The 18,392-nt window shown below is 44.7% G+C and overlaps 1 protein-coding gene across 7 annotated transcripts in view; it reads left to right on the top strand.

The window, feature by feature from the left end:
- The window catches only part of UBR4 (ubiquitin protein ligase E3 component n-recognin 4), a 79,905-nt gene that overhangs the window by 33,200 nt on the left and 28,313 nt on the right, over positions 1 to 18,392 (top strand). For 3 of the 7 annotated variants that reach the window (XM_061367816.1, XM_061367811.1, XM_061367818.1), the window contains 25 exons: positions 29 to 245; positions 599 to 815; positions 2,142 to 2,174; positions 3,311 to 3,374; positions 3,830 to 3,964; positions 4,633 to 4,807; positions 5,031 to 5,168; positions 5,605 to 5,726; positions 6,303 to 6,414; positions 6,951 to 7,081; positions 7,262 to 7,439; positions 7,630 to 7,734; positions 8,209 to 8,364; positions 8,984 to 9,152; positions 9,872 to 9,968; positions 10,386 to 10,493; positions 10,946 to 11,062; positions 12,248 to 12,457; positions 13,388 to 13,537; positions 14,233 to 14,460; positions 14,566 to 14,644; positions 15,105 to 15,347; positions 16,254 to 16,422; positions 16,968 to 17,112; positions 17,842 to 17,927. In XM_061367816.1, the coding sequence (XP_061223800.1) occupies positions 29 to 245; positions 599 to 815; positions 2,142 to 2,174; positions 3,311 to 3,374; positions 3,830 to 3,964; positions 4,633 to 4,807; positions 5,031 to 5,168; positions 5,605 to 5,726; positions 6,303 to 6,414; positions 6,951 to 7,081; positions 7,262 to 7,439; positions 7,630 to 7,734; positions 8,209 to 8,364; positions 8,984 to 9,152; positions 9,872 to 9,968; positions 10,386 to 10,493; positions 10,946 to 11,062; positions 12,248 to 12,457; positions 13,388 to 13,537; positions 14,233 to 14,460; positions 14,566 to 14,644; positions 15,105 to 15,347; positions 16,254 to 16,422; positions 16,968 to 17,112; positions 17,842 to 17,927 (3,584 nt within the window). The remainder of the gene's footprint in view (positions 1 to 28; positions 246 to 598; positions 816 to 2,141; positions 2,175 to 3,310; positions 3,375 to 3,829; positions 3,965 to 4,632; positions 4,808 to 5,030; positions 5,169 to 5,604; positions 5,727 to 6,302; positions 6,415 to 6,950; positions 7,082 to 7,261; positions 7,440 to 7,629; positions 7,735 to 8,208; positions 8,365 to 8,983; positions 9,153 to 9,871; positions 9,969 to 10,385; positions 10,494 to 10,945; positions 11,063 to 12,247; positions 12,458 to 13,387; positions 13,538 to 14,232; positions 14,461 to 14,565; positions 14,645 to 15,104; positions 15,348 to 16,253; positions 16,423 to 16,967; positions 17,113 to 17,841; positions 17,928 to 18,392) is intronic. The other 4 variants (XM_061367813.1, XM_061367812.1, XM_061367815.1 and 1 more) reach the window with 4 other exon arrangements.

Raw genomic sequence — 18,392 nt, 5'->3', positions numbered from 1 at the left:
TTTCTGAGCTGTGATTTGTCCTCTACAGCCTGGGGGTTTCACCATAGAAGTGACAAACAACAACAGCACGATGGTGATGACAGGCATGAGGGTCCAGATTGGCACACAAGCAATAGAGAGAGCCCCCTCGTACCTGGAGATCTTTGGCCGCACCATGCAGCTCAACATGACCAGGGCTCGTTGGTTTGACTTCCCTTTCACTCGGGAGGAGGCCCTGCAGGCTGACAAGAAACTCACCATCTTCAGTAAGTCTTTATCACTTGTTTGCTTTCACTACCTGTTGGTTTTGCTTGGGGGGTTGAGGCTTCACCTCAAAGTAGGGATCCACAATCTGTTTGACCTAAGAAACAGTTTAAAGGGTGGATCCTGGACATTTAATGACTTATGGCCTGGTTTCATGCTGCAGTGGGTGAACACAGCACAGCTCAGTAAGTCTGTGTTGAGGTAACAGAGAAGGGAAGTGAAGGAGATGAAACTGTCAGAGTGGTGGTATATAAATGATGCACTTAATCCCTGTCCTGACCTTATGAACTACTCTTGTTTCTATTCAAAAGAAACTGGTTTGCTGGTTTTTAAGCAGTTTCTCTCATCACTGCAGTTGGGGCTTCTGTGGATCCTGCTGGAGTCACGATGATGGATTCCATCAAAATCTATGGCAAAACCAAAGAGCAGTTTGGATGGCCTGATGAGCCCCCCGAGGATTTCCCTTCTGCTTCAGTGAGCAACGTTTGCCCCCAAAACCTGAACCAAGGGAATGGCACTGGAGACACAGAGTCAGCTACGCCTGCTGCTGCTAGTGGGACTGTCCTGGAGAGGTATTTCTGCAGTCTTCCTTTGATTTATAGTTGCTGTAGAGGGGACTTAAGTACACTCGTGTGCCTTTCTTAACTGGGTGAACTTAAGGGAGTTAGTGAGTTGTTGCCATACAAAACAATAACTGAAAAGTCAATGATTATCCTCCAGGGAGGGCTTTGTGCTTACTCTTTATCTGCTGGAGTAGCTGGCTAGATCTGTGTGCATGCTTTGTGTTGCTAAGGCCATTTGTTTCAGCAGTCTTGAAGAGCTAAATGAAATTTCTGCCTCCTTAGTACATTTCCTCATTTCAGGCTGGCCCTGCTTCATTCTCTAGAGCTCAAAAAGGCTGGGCCTCTCTGGAGTTCAGGTCACTTGTGAGGAGGGCTTTGTGTGTGACTTCACTTTAGGCAAGTGGTTCCCACCATCTTCCCTTGTAGCCCCCGTGTTTTGGGCTTCACCACTGGGGTGGAGAAAGTGTTGGGTTTCTTCCCTGCCCTATCCCTACTGAGAGTCAAACCACAGGGGAGAGCTGGGTGTGTATTTAGCAGAAGGAAGAGACTTTGAGCTCATACAGCCTGTATCATAAGGGTTGTAGGGGGGAAGCATATCAAAGAGGACCTGGCACTGCTGAAAGATGAGCATTTTAAGGGATGTGCTGCTTGACTGCGAGTAAATGGTGATTCAGTGAGGCAAAAGCCTTACTGAAATTCCCAGGTAAAGGTTCAGGGCTTGAAGTAGCAGTTGTGTCCAGTTGAAGGGCCTGTTTGGCCATCCTGTAGCATTTTGTCTAATAGTGGATTGTTTTTTTTCCCCCTGTGCTTATTTTCTCTTTCCTTCCGTCCTCTGCTGTGACATCTCCACAAGGTGTCCCTCTCAGCACAGACGTGCTGCCTTGGCTTTCCAGAGCAGTGGGATTATAGTGTAAAAACTCAGAACCAAAAGAAAATACTCCTTATTTCTACTTAACGTATTACAGAATGCAGCATGGTTACCTTTATAAATGGCCTCTTGAGTAGGATCAACTAATGGCAGGCAAGAGGCAGCTTTCCCAGCAGGAGTTTGGTGTCTGCACTCAAATTGAACCTTCAGTGGTGCTTTAAGCAATGTGCTTGGCTTCTCTGTGCTAGGTGGCCTGGTTCTCCTTGGATTTCTTTTGCTATGAGGCAAGTGTCTGCTGCCCAGATAGAGCGAACCGTGCTTAGATTTCCTGTGTATAGCGCTCTCCCAGCTTCCTGACTTCCCCTTTAATTTGCCTTTTGCTTAGAATGTCTTTGAGGGAGTTGTTCTGTGAGCTTTACACATTTCTTTTTGTTTGTTTTTTTTCCTTTTTCTTTGCTCCCCCAAAGTTCTGAATCTGAGTCCCTAACCACCCTGGACCGGTTAGTATGCCATCCTTTTCTCTGCACGAGTGAGTGTGTGTCAGAGAGGCAGAACACATGATGTGGCTTTTGTTGACTGGTTCTTTTATTACTCTTTGTTTTCCAAGCGCCATTTGCTTCTTTACATCCTGGTCATTGCATGGCAGATGGTTTAGCAAAGTGTAAAGATGAGATGGTTTGCAGATTTTTGCTGTACACAGCATAACTGTGGCTTGTTTGACAGACTCCTCTTTTTGCTTTGTTCCCTCCTTGAGTCTTTTGGTCCCTCTGATACTCCCCTACCAGCCTTATGGAGAGTGGCTGTGGGTAGGGCACTGTTTTATTTATCACCACCAGACCAGAGAATTGTTTCTTCTACCTCATATCCAAGCCTACACTGTTATTCTCCCCTTAATCCTATCTCTTCCCTCCTTTTTCCTGTGTTCTTGCACTGCTCCTTCTGGTGTGTCAGATGGCGTTTCAGGTAGTTCTGCCCCAAGGCACCAAGTGCTGCAAGGGAGGTTCAGCACTTTGCCCTGAGGTATAAGTAAGGTTTTCCCTTGGGGCAAGTATTTTACAAGCCTGCCTTACCACTATCAGAAGTTTGGACCTCAGCATCTCTCTGTTGGGTCATACCCAGTGCTCCAAGTTAATTTTCCTCTGGAATATTTTGTGCTGAAACTCCCAAATTGGAAAGAGCAACCTGTGTGGAAATAGCAAGCGAGTAGAATCTTGCTCCCTTAGCAAAGTCAGTTACGCTTCTTCCCATGTGTCACACCACCCCTTGATCTGCAGTCATATGTACGTCTGTGGGCCATGGTGAATTGGTACTGTCAAGACAATCCAAGTTATCCCTGCTGCAGGCTGCGTAAGGAAACGTTTTATCCTCTTTGGGAGAGAAAAGCCCCTGTCTTTCAGCTGTGGATTATTAAAGCAGTCCTAAGTTTGTCTGTGAGCGTGAGCCAGGTTTAACTCTGGTCTGTAACACAATGAAATGATATGCATGGTGCCTGTGGCAGGTTTTATCATGCTTTGATTTTGTACTTGGCATTCGTTAGCTGTCTCTGAGCTACTCATGACTGTAGCCCGCATAAAGCAAAGTGCTAAGGAGAGAGAAGGGTTGCTGTACTCAAGCCTGCTTTCCTTTCTCCCTTCAGGCTAGTAGTGAGTTCTTTAGAAGCGCTGGAAAGCTGCTTTGCTGTAGGACCAGTCAACGAGAAGGCAAGTAACTTTCTGAATACATTCTTGAGCTTTCAGAGCTGGGGGAGGAGGGGCAAGATCAGCAGCACCTCCTGCAGCCCTCGGGGCCTGATACGGAAGAGAAGCCGGATCCGTTTTGCTCAGAGCACTGATCTCAAAGTTGACTTAGCAAAGAGCATGTGAAACTAGTTTGGAATGACAGTCGGCATTTGCATTTATTGCTGATGGGGTTTTAGTGCTGAAGAGTGACCTCGTTTACTAAAACAGCAGGGGAGAAGCCCAAAAATCTCAAAAGGACTGTTCTTATGTAGACATGTAAGTGTTCTTTAAATGCCAAATAATAATCTGAGGAGGTTACTAAAATGGTGTTGAACTTGCTTGAGGGGAGGGAGCTGCAGGTACACTGAGAAGTCGCATTCGTGCATCACCTTAATGGTAAATGTACTGAAGAATTTCTTGTCTCTTCTTGGAAGCAGGAGAAGAATAAGGTGGCAGCTCAGGAACTGGCTACTCTGCTGCTGTCCATGCCAGCTCCTTCCAGTGTCCAGCAGCAAACCAAAAGCCTCCTGGCCAGCTTGCACACCAGCCGCTCGGCGTACCACAACCACAAGGTAAGACACTGCAAGGATTTCAATGACTCCTGTAACTTCCCAGTTTATGGTTGAGGTGCAGCGTGCCTTCCTCCATGCAGTGTAAACCTGCTGGCTACTTCTCCATCAGCTCCTGCTGCCTGTGTTGCTGGCTTCTGTGTTTCACCAGAACCTCACTAGTTCAGATGCTTTTTGAAGATTTTTGGGTGGAAATAATGTCAATCTAGAGACATGGGGATCTTGAAACACGTGAAGTTTGCAAACTCTGTCTCTAGCTCTGGTTTCTGTTTCCACAGGCATCTGGCTTAGGGTGGTAAGAAAATACCAGGATAAGTAGTGGTTAGACTGTGCTAATGTAATTGCAGTTAATGCACAGATGCTTGCAGATAGCCTTTGCTAACCACTTGGATGGTTATGTTTATACACTGTTTTTTCCATCCACATTTAAGCCTGAGGGGAAGCAAATGTGAAAATCAGTTCTCAAGCCAGATTTCTTCTGTTAGAGAGGGTGATCTTGTAATTTTAGTTGTTCTTCCTAAATGACATAGGCCAAGAGTTTTAAAGCAGCCAAAAGCTTACAGCAGTGAGCATCAGATATCCCTGGGTTCTGTCCTGCAGTTGCACTTCGGTTGCTTTGTTGTGCTGCTGTCTGATGTTTTCCTTTCCCTATGTTATCTTTCACTTTACAGGATCAAGCATTGCTAAGTAAAGCCATCCAGTACTTGAGTTCCTCAACCAAAGAAGGAAAGGACCTTGATCCTGAAGTATTTCAGAGGCTGGTGATCACTGCTCGATCCATTGCTATTATGAGACCCAACAATCTGGTCCACTATACAGAATCAAAGCTGCCACAGTTGGAAACAGGTAGATAAGTCTGTAATATTTTCCAGCTTCCTGGTATAGCAATTGAAGGTATCTTGGGGTGTCTGGTTCAGTGTGACAGGAACTCTATTTGACACATTAGGTGTGTGGTGGTCCTTGTAATGAGGACGTTGGTCTAACAAAAGCCATTTTTAATAAGCCTGGTGTTACCTGCTTGGTAATGCTCTCCCTGCATATACCTGACAAGTGTTTTTCATCTGTACAGAAAGTGAAGAAGGGCACGAGGCCCTGAAGCAGGCTGAAGGAGAAGGCTGCACCTTTATTACCCAGCTGGTTAACCACTTCTGGAAGCTACATGCATCAAAACCCAAAAATGCCTTCCTTGCCCCTGCCTGCCTACCAGGTGTGTTGCTCCTCATCTGTTGTTGTCAAGCTTGTGTAGTTTGAAGGATCTGATTTTAAGCTTGTGAACAGAGAAAATTGTTTCAATCTAGGCTTATGATGCTAACGATGCTGTGTGTGCTTTCTAAGATGTAGCTGCAACTTCTGCTCTAAAGCTTTTGTTCAGAGGTACCTGTATTGTGCTAGTAAAAAGGTAATTGATTTATTCACATTTGGCTGATGGAGGGTGTTAGAGGATACTCGGTGGTGCTGGTATATCACATGCACAGTATTCTCTTAGACAAGAGTGGTGTGTAAGATCATCTTGGATTGAAAATCAATGTATTTGTGGTGCTGACATTGTGCCTTGAAGACTACAAACAGAAGATGCCTCCTGCAATGTCTCACTCTGTGTTCTGAAATGGAAAGATCACAGTCCTACTTTTCTTCCTCCTTAGGTCTCACTCACGTTGAAGCCACAGTCAATGCTTTAGTGGATATTATCCATGGATACTGCACTTGTGAACTGGATTGTATCCATACAGCATCCAAGATCTACATGCAAATGTTACTTTGCCCGGTGGGTAATCTTGCTCTGCTCTGCTTCAGGCTCTGTAACGCTGCACCAGGGGAGGTTTAGATTGGGTATTTCATCAGCTGGGTTGTCAAGCACTGGAACAGGCTGCCCAGGGAGTCACCATCCCTGGAGGTAGTCAGAAGACATGTAGATGTGACATTTAGGGACATGGTTCAGTGGTGGCCTTGGCAGTGGTTAATGGTTGGACTCAATGATCTTGAAGGTCTTTTCCAATCTAAGCATTTCCATGATTCTATATAATGAAGAGAATTAAATACAGGTAGAATGATAACATAAAGTACAGATACAAAACAGAGGCATGCAGCCAAAAACATAGAGGCAGAAGTGAAGGAAGGAGAAATTTCTCTCTCCTTGTGTTTGAGTCATGTTTGTCATGCGCTGCATGTGGAATGAGAAGCATTGCTTTAGGACTGCTGGGAAAAGAGTGCAGAAGTGAGCAGTGACTTACATCTTACATGAATCATGACCAGCAGAGTCATAAGTGTATTTTTAGCTATCCTTCCAAATACTGTGAAGAAACACTTTAAGAAGTTTAATGATTAATTATTAACCCTCTAGGATCCTGCAGTGAGCTTTTCTTGCAAACAAGCTTTGATCAGAGTGCTGAGACCAAGGAACAAGCGGAGACACGTCACTTTGCCATCCTCCCCTCGGAGCAATACTCCTATGGGTACGCAAGATGGATTCATCTTTGCCTTTAGATGAGTGTGACCTTCTTTATTTGTCAGAAAAGACAAGAAGATAAAGTAGTCTTATAAACTGGGGCTGAAGAAGACTGAAACCAGTCTTTCTCCATTCTCTTGCTCTGTCTTATCCCTTAACTCCCTTCTTTAAAAACTAAACATTTGCCTCTTCTTAATAGCCTAGGATTCATAAAGGAGATCTCTCTGAGATATGAATTCCCTTTCAGTGACAGGGAAATCTGATTGTTTTATGTAGGGGTAGTAATCCAGACTGTCTTAGTATTTCTGTGCATATTTTCAAGTCCTTCTAAATAAGTCATAAAGCTGGGTGCAGACCAAAGTTAGGGTACCAGGTTTCCATCCAAGAGATGCTTTTTTAGCACTGATGTGAACTGTAGTTGTCCATGAAATCTAATAGTGACTATGGGTAAACTGAACATAGCTTAGGGGTTTTTTCGGCATTACCTTGTTTGTCATGGTATGAAAAAAGAGGGCATTTATGAATTAATCCTTTGTAACTCAGGAGATAAGGATGATGATGATGATGATGATGCGGAAGACAAGCTGCAGAGTTCTGGGATAGCAAATGGTGAGCACATCCGACAGGAAAGCCAGGAGCAAAGTGAAGTTGATCATGGGGACTTTGAGATGGTGGTAAGTCCAGAGTGCTTCTCTTCAGAGCCTTTCAAGTATATGAAGTACTTGAGTTTAATTTACTTATGATGTAAATAAATCATTTACTTATGATTAATTTAGTGCAAACTACTCAGTTTGTAGTGCTCTGTTAGCTGGTGGTGGGTTAGTGACAGTTCTCACTGTGTTTCCTTTCCATAGTCTGAATCTATGGTTCTGGAGACTTCTGAAAATGTGAATAATGGGAACCCTTCTCCCCTGGAAGCTCTTCTGGCTGGAGCAGAGGGGTTTCCTCCTATGCTGGATATTCCTCCAGATGCAGATGACGAAACAATGGTGGAATTAGCTATTGCTCTGAGCCTGCAACAAGATCAGCAAGGTAAGAAGTAGGTGGTGTTGGCAGTCAAAAAGGTAAATAAAAGATGAGGAAACTGGGACAGAAACAAAGCAGGAGCTGTTGGTGTCACCGCCAACAGAACAGAGACAAAAGAATGATGAAGCATAGAGAAGGCCAGAGCAAACATCACTCTCTCATAGAAAGAGACTCATAATTTGTTTCCTTCTTGCAGGGAGCAGCAGCAGTGCACTGGGGCTTCAGAGCTTAGGACTGTCCGGCCAGGCACCCAGCTCTTCTTCTCTTGATGCCGGAACACTCTCAGATACAACAGCATCAGGTAACTGTTCACTGCAAAGAATCAAGCTTTTTTGCTTTTGACCAAAATAGTAACTTAAAATTTGTTTGTAAATATGGTTTTGAAGAACCAGTTATTGCTGTTGGCTTCCTGTGTGTTTAATAGCATGTTTATGGCCCTTCCCTGCTTTGAAAGACTTTTACTGTAGGCTTCTGAGGAAGCTATTTCCTCTCCTTAAAATAAAGCAGACCAAATAAACCATATACTGTATTTCCTCGCCATTTATACACAAGCAGACATTGGTCTTCAAGTAACTTGCATGATTATCTCTGATGAGGAGGTTTCCTTCTCAGTGTGTCTCCCCTCCACTGCTTTTAGCAGGCTTAAATGGACACTTCCAAATTCCCTTTTGAGTTGTAGTTGAGAAGTGACACAAAGCCCAAACCTTTTGGCTTTCCTTTCATAGCATGCATGCCTTTTGAAGTTCTATCAAGGCAGTGTTTTTACTTGTAACAGCTCTCTTTATTCTCTTAGCTCCAGCATCTGATGATGAAGGCAGCACCGCTGCAACAGACGGCTCCACTCTTCGGACATCACCTGCAGACCATGGTGGGAGCGTGGGCTCTGAGAGCGGCGGCAGCGCAGTGGACTCTGTGGCTGGTGAGCACAGTGGTGAGTGTCTCTGGTGCACCAGTACATCTGGTTTCTGCTGTAACAGGACTTCACCAGAGTGAGGAGGAGTCAGTAATCCCTGCAAAAAAGGACTCTAAGTTCCAATTAGATGATGCCATGCAGCAGTGTATGGTTACTGCAGACACTAATGTATAGTTGTGTACAGACTACTTGCTCACTTCTTTTAGTTCTCTACAAGTGTGGAGTCTGCAGTGTTTTTTGCTGGCCTGTTATAACAGAATGCAGTAGCCTAGAGCAAGACTGAAAGAATTCACTATACTGCTGGGTAAGCTGGGATGGGATAGAATTGATTTCTCTTTTTGCTTGGGACTGTTACCCAGGTAAAATAATCACAGTCCTTCTATTAAAGTTGTGTCTGTGCTGCCCATCCACACCTTTTCTGACTCAGTTTAAATTACTGCTGTGGAACCAATTCATTTTGTGCCACAAAGGTGAGGGTCATGAAGCTCTTCTAGCTTTATGAAGATCAACAAAGACACTGTCTCTTTAGTATCATAATTCCAAAGTACATTCAGCTGTGTCAGTTGCTGTGAAGCAGGAAAATGCAAGTTCAGTTGTGCTGACATTGTCTTTCCCTGGTTTTGTTTTCCTTTCCCAGTGTCTGGCCGTAGCAGTGCCTATGGGGACACAACAGCTGAGGGCCACCCCGCTGGCCCAGGCAGTGTCAGCTCCAGCACCGGTGCAATCAGCACTACCACCGGCCAGCAGGAAGGAGATGGTTCAGAAGGGGAAGGAGAGACAGAGGGAGACGTCCACACCAGCAACAGGCAAGGAAGGGGCTTTGCTTTCCACTTGAAGAACAGCACATCTGGTCTGCAGTGTTGTTTAGAGGAGTGGGCTGCAGGTGCTGAAGTTCATGGAGTGTGATTTGTGAATGTTGGATAGTAAAAAGTGAAAGTCAGAAGCATTGAACAGAGCACACTGCCATGGCAAAATGCCTCCCTGTGCATTCACCATGGAACGTGCCACCAAACTGCTGCCTGGATGATGAAAAAATCCTGCATGAGTCGAGTAAAAAGAGGAATAACCAAAACACACAGCTTGGGAAGCTTGAGAAATTCAGTCTTAGGAGGAAAGTATGTGCAGGGTGCTGAGCACTTTGGGGAAAGATCTGCAGGTTTTAGTTCTGCAGGAGACATGCTCAGTCATTTTTACAGTGCACTTTGGAACTGATCTGTAGTGTTTGTTCCTGTACAGTTGAATTCTGCAGGTGGTCATGCTAGGCAGAGCAGTTCCGGAGTGAGTAACTACGTCTGTTGTCAGTTGCTCTGCAACTCTTTGTCAGGATGATCTTTGACATCGCTTGACTGCAAAGTCTGAGGGATTCCACTCCTCTGCATGTGTGGCTGTGAAGACTTTAGGATTTCCTGATGCTCTGCACTTCTGTGGTGAATTGCAGTGCTCTGTTGGTGCTCCTGCAGGGTCTGATGTTTCTTGTGACATGTCTGAAGTGCTTCATGTCTGATCCTGGCTTCTCACTTCCCAGGCTGCACATGGTCCGACTGATGTTGCTGGAGAGACTGCTGCAAAACTTACCTCAGCTGAGGAATGTTGGAGGAGTCAGGGCCATTCCTTATATGCAGGTAAGTGAGGAGGGCTCAGGAGTTAAATCTAATCAGTTAATCACCACTACTACTGCCTGGTTTCTATTTGCACATGCTTTTCCTTTGCTCTTTCCTGCCCAGTCACAGTGTGTGTCCATCTCTGAAGTGTTTGCTTCAGCAGCCTTTACCCATTGACTTCTGCTAGACTTGTGCCCTTTCTCAGTGTGGTGTTACAGCTGGCTGATGAGCCTACAGGCTAAAATCCTTGAACTCTGATGTATTTGGGTCTTCAGGGTTTATACTGAATGGTCAAAATCAGGTGTGATGGTGCAGGTAGGGTTTGGGAAAGAACACAGGTTATCAAGGTAAAATCTGTGATGTCTTGTGAAAGATCAGCTGCATTTATCTTGAAAACACGGAATCTGCCTCTGCTTATTCCCTGCCTTCTATTGCCAGGTTATTCTGATGCTCACAACAGACCTAGATGGAGAGGATGAGAAAGATAAGGGAGCTTTAGATAACCTCCTGTCCCAACTGATTGCAGAGCTATGCATGGACAAAAAGGTAAGCTGTAGTGTGTGCACACTCTCGATTTGCTCCTTCTAGACAGTTTGTTTCCATGGAGCAATTAGATGCATGGGACTTACAGAAACACACTGCTGTGTGGATATGTTCAGGCACTTAATTTCTCTTGGCTCACTTCACACAAGGTAGAGAATGACATGGGTGTAATTCTTGCTGTTTCCTGGTTCTAGCATCTAGAAGTGAGCATGAAAACTTCCTTTGCTTGATTATACTCTTAAACCAGACGTGAACAGTAATGCATATATAGCTCTTTGATTGTATAATATTATTCTCTGACACCCAGGCCACTGCCTCCCCTTACATTGAGGAGTTTGTGCTGCTTTTTTAGTATAGCTGCTTGAGCTTAATGCTTCCTGAGGATCAGAGCAGTGAGATGTAGGTGCTTAGGACATTGTGCTCAGCTCTGTAACAGGGAAGCTCTCTCTTTGCAGGATGTATCTAAGAAGAATGAACGTTCTCCTGTGAATGAAGTGCACTTGGTGGTGATGAGGCTGCTTAGTGTGTTCATGTCCAGAACTAAGTCAGGATCCAAGTCTTCCATCTGTGAGGTACCTTTTTCAAACTGCTTTGCTAGGGGGATAATGTGTAAGAGGGGCTTTTAGTCATCAGAGATGGTCTAGAATCTGCTAACAGAAATAGCTGGTCTCAAACTGAAAAACAGTTGGATTTGGAAAATATTTGGAAAAATGTATGAGGAATCTGTAATGTTACTCAGCTCCTGTGGAAAAAGATCTTTGAAATTCGGAATGTAGGAAAGGGGCATGTAGAGACACCTGGATTCACTTGTTTTGTGCACAGTTTCTGACTGAGTTAAGGGCAGCACATTGATGATGGCACTTCAAACAGCCTGGCACATTCTTTCCTTGCCTCTTCCTGGTGCTGAAGGGGTTAAAGAGGATTTGTAATGTGATTATTGGAAAGCAATATGCTGCTGTGTCAACGTAAAAGTCGCTAAGAGGATTCCTTAGATATTTGTTGCTAAAAGGTACAGTAATAAGGCATAAAAAAGCAGTATGTGTGGTGGGAAGGAGATTAATAAAAAAGCATAGAGGTTAAAAAATTTAGTCTGAACTGCATCAAATTTTAATGAGCTTATGAGCTGTGGGGTTTGTTTGGATTTACAGCCCTGCTTTAATAGTTTTATTTACAGTAGCTTTTTTCTCCAGCCTTTGTTATTCACTTGAGCTTCCCACAGAAATCAAAGCTCATCGTCTTGCAGAATGCAGGTGGAGCAATACCTGGGTGGAGCAGAGCCTCTGAGCTGCATCTGCAACAGGGCCTCTTTCTCTACCAAGAATTCCCACCCAGCTGGCCAAATCCCAGAGGAACAAATAGAAATCCCAACTTAAAATAAATAAATAAAATAAAGAAGGGGGGTTGTGAAAGGAAAGGCAAAAAGCCCTCGTTGTCTAATCCATAGCAGAGTGGCCTCTGGCACATGTGTCGAGGGGAGATTAGACTTAAGAAGAGATTTTATTTGTTTTCCTTTACTAAGCGCTTGTTCAAAAGAGTCTCTGTAAATATTTGAGTTGCTTTTCATAAACACACAAAAAAAAACCCAAAAACCTCCAACCTCAAACAAACCCCAAACTTAAAAGCTGCCTCTAAAGTTCCATAAAAACCTGCTCTGTTAGCCACAGTCAGCAACTGCTGTGTACTTCTCACAGCTTCCCCTGCCCTTCCAATGTGGTGCTTCTCAGGTGCTTTAGTAACCCAGCTCCTCTTCGTTTCAGTCTTCCTCCCTCATCTCTAGTGCCACTGCTGCTGCACTGTTGAGTTCTGGTGCTGTTGACTATTGTCTGCATGTGCTGAAGTCTTTGCTGGAGTATTGGAAAAGCCAACAGAATGATGAGGAGCCTGTAGCCACCAGCCAGCTCCTGAAACCTCACACTACTTCTTCTCCACCTGACATGAGCCCTTTTTTCCTCCGCCAGTATGTGAAGGTGAGTCCTAGCCTATGCTCGTGGGTTTACATAACCTGCATTAAGAGGCTGCTGCAGAGAAGCAAGTAAAAGCATCCTTGCAGAACTGGTTTTCCCTTAGTAGTGCAATTGAAATCTGTGTCTATAACTTGTAGTTAAAACTAGGATTTAGACTGGATATAAGGAAGAAATTTTTTCCTGTTAGGGTGGTGAGGCACTGGAATGGGTTGCCCAGGGAGGTTGTGAATGCTCCATCCTTGGCAGTGTTCAAGGCCAGGCTGGACAGAGCCTTGGGTGACATGGTTTAGTGTGAGGTGTCCCTGCCCATGGCAGGGGGTTGGAACTGGATGATCTTAAGGTCCCTTCCAACCCTAACTGTTCTATGATTAGTCTGAATTCTCTCAGAGCAGCCAGCTCACTACGTCCATCAATGCACTCCTAAACCAGGCAGTTGTGTGGAGCTGCTGTCACTGTTTCTGGTTGAAGGGAAGCTCCTCCAACTCCTGCCTCCTTGTGCTTGGCAGAATTCCTGAACAACCACTACTTCCTGTGGCAAGGAAGCCTAGGATTTGATGAGGATTTCCACCCTAAATCCTAGACTTGTTCTACCACCATGGTACCTTTATGCTGCTGGAAGGGGGACTCTGATATATGTACAGGTGCAGTGAAAAAAGTATAGTTAAATGGAAGAATGTCTCTTAAGCTGAAAGCTCATGTGTTAAAATGCCTTATACTACAGATGAGCTTGCTGCATCCTCATAGTTGCTGTCTAGTTAAAGTCCTCATGCAGGTTTGTTGCCTTGTTTTAATCAGCTGGGAGGTATTATTCTGGCTGCAGCGGTGCAAAACAGCTTTGTTTTTAGCAAATCAGTAAATGCACCCTGTAGCTTGTCATGACAGCCCCTTGGGAATGTTCAGTGCCAGAGCCTGATGGATTGCTTTTGCTCCCAGGGTCATGCTGCTGATGTTTTTGAGGCCTACACTCAGCTCCTGACAGAGATGGTGCTGCGGCTGCCCTATCAGATCAAGAAGATTGCAGACACAAACTCCCGCATCCCACCTCCCATCTTTGACCACTCCTGGTTCTACTTCTTGTCTGAGGTAAGTGAGAGCATGATAGATCTATGGACTTGCGCAAAAACATTTCAGGAATATTACCTGTCATGGGAGAGATGAGCTTTTGCAGAATTGCTCTCAGATCCATCTCTGATTTTTAATCCCCCTTGGAAGAAGGTGAGCTGTTAGCTTTGTTTTACTGCTGTGGAACAGGAATCTGTAGGAAAGCATAGTGAAAGAGAGCACTGCTGCTGTTTCCTGTGACTCAGTGTCTGCTGCCAGAAAATAGGAATTGAAAACCCTCTCTGAGGTGGTTCAGTGTAGCCGTGCTTACTGTTTAACTTGGTCCTTGTAAAAGACGTCAGTAAGGTCTTTGGAGTATATCTTTTTGGTTCCTTTGGTTGTATAGCTTCCTAGTTGAGATCACATCTTCCATTTGCACAGGTGTGGGGTAGGATTTCTTAATTAGGCTTGACTAGCTTTTTATTTGATGTCACGGGTGACAAAGGAGAAGCAGTTTCACAGTGGCACAGCTCAGGATCCCGCAGTGTCGTTTCGCAGTATTTCTCCTCCCTGTGACTTACTTTTACAGGTGTCTTTACCATACCTTAAAGCTGACAGATTCAGGAATACGTCTCCCGTATCTTTTCTGTCTGTACGAAAGCACATGATGTTTTGGTGGGACAAGTTGCCTGCTGCTGAGTTCACAGTGCTGATGTTGTGGCCTTTTCTTTGTCTAGTACCTCATGATCCAGCAGACTCCATTTGTGCGCCGCCAAGTTCGCAAGCTTTTGCTCTTCATCTGTGGCTCCAAGGACAAATACCGCCAGCTCAGAGACCTGCACACGTTGGATTCCCACGTTCGTGGAATCAAAAAGCTCCTGGAAGAACAAGGCATTTTCCTTCGTGCCAGTGTGGTCACAGCAAGCTCAGGCTCTGCCCTGCAGTATGATACCTTGATCAGCTTGGTAAGGAGAAGCGTGTCGCTGTGCTAGGAAAAGTGTGCATTGCATTGATGTAGGACGTCAGAAACACTGACATGGGGTTTAATCCTGTCCCATTGTGCCTTTCAGATGGAACACTTGAAGGCTTGTGCAGAGATTGCCACGCAGCGAACAGTGAACTGGCAGAAATTCTGTATTAAAGATGACTGTGAGTTCTTGAAGAGTATTTGAGGGAGCAGAGGGGATGTATTATGTGTCTTGGTCTGCATCAAGACTTATCAGATGGGGAATCTCAGCAGAGAAGAAGGGAGGACACAGCTGAGAGTTTTGAGTAGGACTGAACAGTTTCCAGTACTAATTATCACAGTGCTCTAATTGCATCTGTTCTTAGCTAAGGGACACAATCTGGTGTAATGGATAACTCACAAGAACAGAAACAGGGGCTCTGCATTCTCTTGCTTGAGCTGCTGTTCTTCCAGTGTGTAATTTGGGATGAAACACTTTACCTTGATGTGCCCAAATGTACAGTGTAGGGGCAGGAGGGTTCTGTGAGTTTGTGGGATGGCCCTTGTCACATTCAAAGGCATTTTTTTGTTTAGGTTGGGGGGTTTTTTTGCTTGCTTGTTTTTTAAATTCAGGCTTCAAAGATTTTCTTCCTCTCTCTGCAGCGGTTCTCTATTTCCTCCTTCAAGTCAGCTTTCTGGTAGATGAAGGAGTGTCACCAGTTCTCCTGCAGCTGTTGTCTTGTGCTCTGTGTGGCAGTAAAGTGCTGTCTGTGGCTTCATCCTCGGGATCATCGAGCACCTCTTCCACCTCTGCTCCTGCAGCATCAGGCTCTGGGCAGCCAGCAACACAGAGCAAATCCTCCACTAAAAAGAGCAAGAAAGAAGACAAGGAAAAGGAGCGAGAGGGTGAGCTGCTGCTGTGCCCTGTTCTCTGTGGTGGTTTTAGAGATAAAGTCTGCTCCTCTCAGCCTTTCTTAGTCAATTTAGAAAGAACTGCTTGCTTCTTCTTATGCTAAATGCCACTGTTGGGAAAGGGTCATAGACTGGTGCAAGGGCACTTACAGATGACAGCAACAATTAGGAGAGAAGAGCAGTTTTACTGTATGTAGATAGGAAAGGGACAAAGATGAAGGAGTATGCCCTAGAAGCCGGGGCTGAAGTTAAGTGCTGAGTGCATCCCAAACCCACTGTGAGTATTTATTAGCTTCAAGATAATGTTATGGAAGTTACTGATTCTCATGATGAAGTAGCTTCCACCCAGCATGCCTGTCCTAGGCTGTAGGAGGTTGACACGCTCATGGGGATTAAAACAAGTACTGGACGTGCACACCCAGTTAGTTCTGCAATTCAATGGGAATGTTCAGACTTGTTTCCACTGGCTGACTTGTAAACTCTATTAGAGCCAGGGCTGCTGCTTAATGGATACCCAAAGTCCTGGGAAAGTAATTAAGCTTTCCTATAAAAGTCCTGGGCATAAATTCTTTCTTGGCTTTTCTTCCGACTTTCTTTGAGATGAATCTCTGTGAGTCTTTTTACTGCCCCATGGTTGAATCTTTCCTTTTTATCAGGTTGTGTGGCACATTTCTCACACCCTTATTAGCAAGTTTTCCAGCCGTTTTCTGCTGTGTTAGGAGGACTAGGTCATAGTTTTGGAAAAAGAAAAGAACATTAAACTTGCTTGTTCCCTGAAACACAGTTACTTGTCCCCGTTATCCTGGCTTTATGAGTTATAAAATGAGAAACTGGCCTGCCTGTGAGATAGTCTGTTCATCTTCTTGCTTAAGTCTCACTGTGCCACCCGGTGTCCCCTAGGTGAGGGCGTTGGCAGTCAGGAGGATCAGCTGTGCACAGCTCTGGTGAACCAGCTGAACAAATTTGCTGACAAGGAGACCCTAATTCAGTTCCTGCGCTGCTTCTTGCTGGAGTCCAACTCGTCCTCTGTGAGATGGCAGGCACACTGCCTCACACTCCACATCTACAGGTGAGCTGGAGGGCTCTGATCAGGCTCCTCTTAGCCAGTCTCAGCTCGGTTATGCACAGTTCTGTCCTTGGCTGAGAGTTAATACTTGAGCCTCCTTCCTGAAGGATGCTGGAGCTTGCAGATGATTGCATTCCCTTGGCTTGCTCACATTGTTTTGAAGTTACTGGGGCTGAAGGTAGAAGTTGTGACTTAATGATCAACTTGAGCTGTCATCTGCAAGAAGCATTTTATTTGCTTGCAGACTCTGGCTCCTGATGCCTAGGGGAGGAGGTATTTGTGAGCAAGTGAATTTCTGAAGCAGATGCAGACTCATGCAGTTACAAAGTTGGGAGTTACATAGAGAAAGGCACAACTCAGGGTGCTGCAGTCCTTTAGAACTTAATCGGTTGTTGCAAGACAGCTGCTTTCATTTCAGAGAGTGGTGCTTGTATGTGATGAGAATTAACTCTCTGCACTGCAATGTATAGGAAGATAATGGTTTCCAAGCTTGGTGAGCTGTAGCACATGTTTTTCACAGCCCTAATTGTATGTCATCTATTCAACAGGAACTCAAACAAGTCTCAGCAGGAATTACTCTTGGATCTCATGTGGTCAATCTGGCCAGAACTTCCAGCCTACGGGAGAAAGGCTGCCCAGTTTGTAGATCTCCTGGGATACTTCTCCCTGAAAACACAGCAGACTGAGAAGAAGGTACAGTGTCCTCCTAAGGAGGAGATGCAGCATCCCAGGTCCTGCTGCTTCCTATGGATTATCACAAATGATAAATGATATCATGGGAATTATCAGGAGTGATACAGCTGGGACAGATTTTCTGTCAAAAGGGCTTTCCGTGGAAACTTTTCTTGTTCCCAGAACTGTTAAAAAGGCTCCTTCAGGAGTTGAGGACTGTGGATTTTTTCTTATTTTAGGGTTTTTTGGTTTGGGGAGGTTTTCTTGGAGTCTGTGTTAATAATTTTCTTTAGAAGAAAACGTCTTCCCCACAGGAAGCTTTTGTGGGAAAATACATTTATTTGCTAGCTCCAATTTCTACGGTTTTGATATTCCAATTCCTAGAGCTCTTTTGTAACCAGGGCTGTTGGACAAAGGAAGTGGCAGGATTTCTTAGCACACCAGTGGGCTTGAGAACAAGTAATTTAAGCTCACTGATACTTGCATGTGTACATTTAAAGAGCTGGGAATGCCTCACAAATCTTGGCAGGCAGTTACAGTGACTGCCTGACAAATAGCACTGCTATTGTGGTAAAGGTCTGATTTTAGGATCTACTGCATTCCTGGGGAATGGTATAACCACAGGAATTTCTCTGGTATAGAGCATTCATCCTCTGGGGGACCTGGAATGCCACAGGAGGAGAGATCTTTAGGTCTTTCTAGCAATAAACATGCTGAGAAGACAATATATTCCTTACTGTGTTGTTTCAGTTGAAGGAATACTCCCAAAAGGCCGTGGAGATCCTCCGCACTCAAAACCATATTCTTACCAACCACCCCAACTCCAACATTTACAAGTGAGTTACTCCTGACTTTGATCCATTTCACTAAAGAGCTTTTCAGCAGAGATGGGGATGCAGCATTTCTGCCATCCAGAGGGGAATGCACAATCCTTGTAATAAAATCCTGGTGGAGGAAGGACCCCTGCTGAGATTGTGTGCTCGCTGCAGCTGGGCTTGGGGGAATGAATAGAGATTCCTTTCTGCCATCTGAAAAATGTGGCATTCTCTGTGCTCTCAGCAGTTGGGCTTTAGCATTTTTGCTGTCATTGTTGGTAAATGTTACAAAATATTAGGGTTGTAGAGTATAGACTTGCAGATTTAAGCGTTGTGTACTTAATCATGGCTTTGATCGTTGTTAATTGTACTAAAATGGTGCCTAGTGAAGAACAGTAATGTTCAATCTGCTTTATACTGTAGTGCTTTCCTTCCTAAACCTGGGGCTGGGGACTGCAGATAAATTAAAACTACAGTGATTGAATA

This window comes from Neopsephotus bourkii, unplaced genomic scaffold (genome assembly GCF_033783945.1).
Source record: "Neopsephotus bourkii isolate Nb327-2 ecotype Australia unplaced genomic scaffold, CSIRO-AGI_Nbou_v1 NB_1399, whole genome shotgun sequence".
Lineage (NCBI taxonomy): Eukaryota > Metazoa > Chordata > Aves > Psittaciformes > Psittacidae > Neopsephotus > Neopsephotus bourkii.
The sequence above is the reverse complement of the archived record's forward strand: the minus strand, read 5'-3'. Positions and strand labels throughout refer to the sequence as shown.